Source organism: Neophocaena asiaeorientalis, unplaced genomic scaffold (genome assembly GCF_003031525.2).
Source record: "Neophocaena asiaeorientalis asiaeorientalis breed wild unplaced genomic scaffold, Neophocaena_asiaeorientalis_V1.1 scaffold150, whole genome shotgun sequence".
In the NCBI taxonomy this organism is placed as follows: Eukaryota; Metazoa; Chordata; class Mammalia; order Artiodactyla; family Phocoenidae; genus Neophocaena; species Neophocaena asiaeorientalis.
Window position 1 is genome coordinate 1,434,670 of NW_020176571.1, and position 6,200 is coordinate 1,440,869.

Here is a 6,200-nt window from a genome sequence, read left to right on the forward strand (position 1 = left end):
TAGACGCAGATAAGGTGGGTTGAGCCAGAGGAGGGGGGTGTCACCGGCTGTGACTGTACCGGGAGCCGCAGCGGTACGGGGGCGCTGGGTCCAGGAGCCTTTGCTCGCACACACACATCTTTTCTGCCCGTGGGCCAGAGCGTTTGTGGTCCAGAGGGGAGCGTCAGTGTACTGATACCTTCCGGACGCTCCGGTGTCCGTGGAGACAAGGGCCCATTTGCTGGCGGGCTGGGGGGAAGGTGGAAAGGGGGCGGGAGAGTGGGGCTGGCGTGCCCCCCCAGCCCCGCCCTGGGCTCTCAGGCCACAGAGGAGACCTGCTTCCGGTCCTCGTGCTCGGCCTCCGCGTCACCCATCAGGGGCTGGCGCTTCTTGAGCTCCCGATGGTACTTGGCCATGAGGGAGGCGTAGATGCAGCCGTAGGCAGCGGCCACCACCATCATGACGCAGACCACACCGCACAGCACCCCCGCGACGATCACGGTGCCGATGGCCCGCCGCACGCTCACGGGCCGTGGCCTCTGCTTCTGGGGGCAGGCGGTGCTGGGCTCGGGCTCGGGCTCGGGGCCCGGCTTGGGCTTGGGAGGCTCCGGGCTGGCCTTGGTGCAGGGTGGCCCGGGGACCTCCAGCCCGGCTGAGCTGTTCTGGTCCTCCAGCTGGGAGCAGTAGTTGAACATCTCCATGGGGACCACGCGCATGTCCTTCCCCCTCAGCTCCTTGGGCAGGGTGCAGGCCAGCTGATCCAGGCGCCCCCCTGCATCAGGAGAGAGAAAAGGGGGGCTGAGGCCGGCACTCCCTCCCCCAGCCCCAGGTCCCCACACGGAGGCCCGGGAGGCCTAGTTTCCATCCGCAGCGCTATCAGTCCCGGAGTCATGGCGACAGGAGAGGAAGGGGAGAGGTTGGGGGACTGGCGTACGGCGCCCTGTGACGGGGAGGCGGGTGCACATGTCACGGCGTTTAACCCGCGCAGAAGCCGCAGAAGACGGACAGTGTCCCTGCTCCCATCTGATAGAGAAACAAACATTCCCACCTCTCCTGCCCCCAGAGTCAAGCTGGCCCCCGGGTGCTCAGGAAAGGGGGGCCAGGAGCCCTGCCAGGCGGCAGCCCGTGCCTGTCCTAAATGACCTCTCCACTGACCGCCGTCCGTGACCCCCGGCTCTGCTCTCCCCAGCGACTGCTCCCCCCGCGCCCCTCCCGCCCGCACAAAGGACAGAGGTCAGAGCCTCGGCCCTGCTCCTCCACGCGGGCGGGACCGTGGTCCCTAAGGCTCCTCCTTGGAAGAGGGAGACGGGGCCCAGGGACAGCAGTCTCCTCCTTGGGGGCAGTGGTGGCCCCCTCGGCAGCCCGGCCACAGCACCCGTGAGCGCAGTGGCATCTTGGGAGGGCACCCTGAGGACCCCCGAGGGCAGAGGAGGGCGTGTGGGCAGCGCAGGCTCACCCCGCGGCCTGGGCGGGGAGGGTGCAGAGCACAGGTGGGGCGAGAGGAAGAGGAGCTGCCCAGACGCCCCCCTTTTGGCCTCTTCGGGCAGCCCGAGATCTAGACGCAGGCGCGGCCCCCAGGCAAGTGCCTGGGCTCCTGCAGCCCCATCACCGCAGTCTCCTCACACAGCAGACATCAGTCTTTCCCGGGTGCTGAGGAAAAGAGCCCAGGTTTTTTGTTCTGGTTTGGTCTGCGTTTTTTTGGAGGAGCGCATGGCGGAAGATAACTCTACTAGTGCAAAGTTCCTAAAACGTACATCCCCCTCCGTGCCCTTCAGCTCCCGATGGCCGACGACTGGAGGGGCAAGGACGTCCCCTCCAGATCACACATCGGTCTGGCTCTCCAGACCCCTGTCCAAGGCTCACATCCCGTGAACTGTGTCCAGGGCCTTTGCATGGGCAGGGGCTGGGTGTGGAGATGCAGCCACCCTACCTCCCTGCTCCAAACACCTGAGGCTGACTCCCTCCCGGGCAGGGCATCCTGTGCAAATCACTTTACGTATCCGATTGCTGAGGAGTCTCGATTTTCTAGGCTGTCAATAAGAATGGCCGTCTCAGCTGCCGCTCAGTTAGGGTTCAAGTGGGTCACGTACATGGTAAGATATTTGGAAACTGGAAACCATGCAAGTGTTATTATTTCTCCTCTCACAGAAACGGGAGAAGTTATCACAGGGACTAACATCTTATGGCACTTTATCGTTTGCAAAATGTTTTTAATTAACTAACACGTGAGAATATTATGCAAATAATTAAATTGTGGAAACACTACGAAACTAAGGGAGTAAGACTTTGACGAAGGCATCAGTGTTCGCTTCACATCGATTCACTCGTTCGGCAAAGTCATGGAGCCCTACTCCCTGCTGGACACCAAACTGTGTCTAATTAAGCCCAGTTAATATTATGACTTCTGCCAGCCAGTGGACACATAAATGAGTAAGTTTTACTGCGGACTCCTTTATGCTGGGTCCTTTTCCAGACGCTTTCCACGCGTTACCTACCCACTCCGCACAGTGATTCTCTGAGATAGATTCTCTGAGATTGGCCCCATTTCACAGACGAGGGTGCAGCCACAGAGAGGTCAGTGAGCTCTCTCGAGATCACACACGGCTAGTAAGTGGCAGAGCCACGAGGCAAAGCTGGACCTGGCGCTTTTAGCCAGCAGGCTTACTTCTCTGCCCTTGTCCATCTCATTTAATCATTCCGAAGGTCATTCTAGGACTTTGCCGGGTCACCGAAAGGGGAAGCATTTGGCTTCTCAGTAAAAGCTTTGATATCAGAACTTCTAGGGAGGAGGAGTTGAGATCATCGTCAAAAAGAAAATGTGACCGCATTTGTGGATTTGAACTCGATTCCGCCCTCCCGGCACTGTGGGTACTTAAGAGGTGGCTGCATTATTCAGAGGAGCGAGGGTTGCTTTTTTTTTTTTTTTTTTTTTTTTTTTTTTTTTCACAGATGCATCGGCAGGCGGACTCTCAACCACTGCGCCACCAGGGAAGCCCGCGAGGGTGGTTTTATCCCTCCTCCTCCCGGGCCAGGGAAGCCTAGAGGCAGAGGACAGTGATACTGTGTGTTTAAGTCCATCCTGAAACCTACAGAAGTGAGAGCCAGTTACAGAGAGTCAGCCTGAGGAGACCGGGCAGAGCAAGGCGGCTGGGAGCGGAAGGGGTGGGAAGAAGCGGGCCGCGGAGCCCCTGTGCCCGCCGGTGGCCAGGCCGGGCCCACTCCTCCCCGACCTGACCCGTGCTCACCTCGGTAGGAGAACCACTCTAGCCAGTGCTTGAAGTCCCGCAGGTGGCAGTCGCACTCCCAGGGGTTGTCCCCCACCTGCAGCAGCTGCAGGCTGGCCAGGGGCTCGAAGGTCCGCCGGTCCAGGCTCTGCAGGCGGTTGGCGCGCAGGAACAGGGAGCGCAGGGCGGGGAGCCCGTCAAAGAGGCCGGGCGGGAGCCGGGCCAGGCCGTTGAGGGACAGGTCGAGGTGGCGCAGGCGTGCCAGGGGCCGCAGCAGCTCGGGGTCCAGCGCGCGGAGGCTGTTGTTGTGCAGCCACAGCTCCGTCAGGTTGGCCAGCCCCCCGAAGGCGGCGCGCGGCAGCCCGTCCAGGAAGTTGTTGGAGAGGTCCAGCCGCTGCAGGCCCGGCAGGCCGGCGAAGGCCCCGGCGGGCAGGGAGCTCAGCCTGTTGTTCAGGAGCAGCAGGCTGTGGGTGGCGGCCGGCAGGTCCGCGGGCAGCGCGGCGAGGCCCCGGCCGCTGCAGTCCACCTGCAGGCCGTGGCCGTCGCACGTGCAGGGCGGGGGGCAGGCGGGGGCGGCCTCCGCCGTGCACAGGGCGATCCAACAGGCGAGCCCTGGGGGACAGACGGGGCATGGCAGGACTGCGGGTCGCCGCTCCCACTGCCTTCCCCTCCCATCCGCCTCCCATCACGCGGCCTCACACCGATCCCCTTTGGCCCAACCACGCGCGGTGCCGTAGTGCTTCTTGACCACGTAGAAACAGAACGAACCCCCCGCAGCACGTGCATGTGGACGGACACCGCCGGGCAGCCGGGGTCCCCACACGGCCCCGACACCACAGACGCTGATGCGACAGAGGATGTGAGGGTGTCAGAGGGGCCGCCCCATGTTCCTCTCCCAGGGCCGCTGCCATGGAAGGATTCTGTCCAGAGAAAATGGCTCTGCTTCCTTCCCCTCTGCACCGCACCCCCCACCACCACCACCTGGAGCTGCACGGGGCTGATGGCCGTGCATGGCAGGGGCCGCACTGCACACACGAAGGGGCACACCGACCCCTGCCACCGCTTCCCCAGTCTGCATGAGTCCCACATCCAAGGTGGGCCAGCGACTCAGGGTGACGAGGGAGCCCGGGCCCGCCCGGGCCCCACCCCAGAGACCACTGTGGAAACGGCGGGGTGAGATGCTGAGTTCCACGTCCACGTGGAGGATGCTGGGGTGCGAGCCCCCAAAGTTGTGGGCCCGGGGCAAGTCCCACATCTGTTCTCACTCTACAGCCACCTTGCCCTTAGCCTGGGCCCCTGTCCTCAATTTCCACAGGACAGATCTGTTGACAGAATTCCTTTCACGGTCCCGTGTTTTGCCCAGGGCCCCCGTGGCAGGGCTGCAGGGGGACGGGTGCTCAGAGAACAGTCCCGCAGGGCAGCTCGTTCCATGGCCCACCCTTCTAAGAGTGACTGCAAAGCCCCCGACTGTCCCCCAGGGTGTCCCTGTGGAAGGGGAGGATCCCACCGGGCCGGGAGGAAAGGCCCCAGCCGAGGAGTGCTGGCCGCTTGGCTCCAGCTGGAGGGGCAGCAGCTGCCCTGACCAGGGGTCTGGAGGGGACGGTCCTGAGTCTGTGTCTAGTAGGGGTCTGCTGTCTGGTGTCCCAAAGGGCAGACCCTGAAGGAACAGGGTGGGACTGCACCCCCCTTTCCTAGAGGATCGGTGACTCCTGAGAGGCACCTGCCAGGCTGACACCTGAGCGTCTTTGTTCTCGGGGGGAAATGAGCACAGGCACGGCCATGGACGCCAACTAGAAGCCCTTCCGGCCCCCTGAGGTCACCTGAGGGCCGCTGACCCTCTCGCTGTCTGAGCTGTCTGCGGCCAGGTCAGCCTGTCAGACGACCCCCGCCGTGCCTTGTGGAAGTCAACTGAATTCCTCAGACCTCACTTTCCCCAGAAAAACACTCAACCCATCCAGCCTCCCTCTCAAAAGGACCAACATAACTATGGGTCACTGTCCCCCCACCCCCAAGAAATTCAGGCTGGCGTAAAAGCTCTGGTGGCAAGAAAACAGAGCCCTGTGTTGCGAGGTGTTGAGTGATTCAAAAGGAAGTTGAGAGGGGAGCTGGGTCCCTCAGGATCGCTGCTCTCTGGGGTGAATAAATCAAGCCGCTTGTGTCTTGGAGCGGCAGCATCACAGGGCTGACCGTGCGAGGGCAGGAGTCAGGGACGTCCCTCGAGACCACTCTTACCTCTTACCCTGTAGCCTTGACCCTTCACCTCGTGAAGAGAATTCTCAGGGCTTCCTTCACCCGACAGCTCACAAGGTTCCCTTGTGGGGAGTGGGCGGCCTCTGTCTCCCCATATGCAGGAGGAGGGGCTGAACCCGCTCCCTAAGGCCCCTTCCAGTGTCACGTCCCCCGAGCCCCCTGGTTCCCCCCGCCCCATCTCAGAGCTACAGGGGCTGAGCCCTGAGGGAGGCCTCCAGGCCCACCCAGCTGATGGCCGAGCAAGGAGAGGGCGGTTTGCCATTAGGGCAGCAGGACTTGCTGGGGCCCCTGGGGGTGGAAGCAGACCCACCTGGGGGGACAGAGCTGCCTGTGGAGCCCCTGCCCCCGACCCGCCCGCCACAGAGCTCAGAAGCAGCTCTTCCCCCGGCACCGCGGGCAGGGCTGCGGGGACTGGGCCCTGCTTCCCAGACCCAGGCCGTGGACGCCTGGGAAGAGCATCCCTGCATCCCCGCTAAGCCGACCCCCGCCTCCACTCACAAGAGATCTGCCTCCACAACGGGGCAAACCAGGTGCTCAGCTCGGGGCCGCTGCCCGGGGCCAGCATGGTGGCTGCACGGCTGTCAGGCCTGGCACCTCGAGGGAGAGAGGAGCCCCTTGTCCGCTCGGTCAGTCCTGAGAGAGAGGGAGAGAGAGCTGAGCGGAAGCAGGTGTCAGGCCGGTGCAGCCCCGGGTTATGGAGGGGGCCCAGTGTCTCTTTACCCTCCCCTCCTGTGTTCTCGGCTCTGA

The 6,200-nt window shown here is 63.1% G+C and overlaps 1 protein-coding gene across 1 annotated transcript; it reads right to left on the bottom strand.

Moving 5' to 3' along the window:
- Positions 1-296: 296 nt before the first annotated feature.
- LRTM2 (leucine rich repeat transmembrane protein 2) lies at positions 297-6,064 on the bottom strand. Its single transcript, XM_024733525.1, has 3 exons — positions 5,952-6,064; positions 3,225-3,815; positions 297-751 (listed from the first exon to the last, which is right to left on the bottom strand). Exons 1-3 carry the CDS (start codon positions 6,016-6,018, stop codon positions 297-299), a joined length of 1,113 nt encoding a protein of 370 aa, XP_024589293.1. The 5' UTR covers positions 6,019-6,064.
- Between the last annotated feature and the right edge of the window lie 136 nt (positions 6,065-6,200).

Excerpts from the sequence above, each read along its gene's own strand:
- LRTM2 (XM_024733525.1), bottom strand. The coding sequence starts at position 6,018 with ATGCTGGCCCCGGGCAGCGGCCCCGAGCTGAGCACCTGGTTTGCCCCG. Across the intron at positions 3,816-5,951 it reads GTTGTGGAGGCAGATCTCTT|GGCTCGCCTGTTGGATCGCC; the intron begins GTGAGTGGAGGC and ends TCTGTCCCCCAG. Across the intron at positions 752-3,224 it reads AGAGTGGTTCTCCTACCGAG|GGGGGCGCCTGGATCAGCTG; the intron begins GTGAGCACGGGT and ends CTCCTGATGCAG.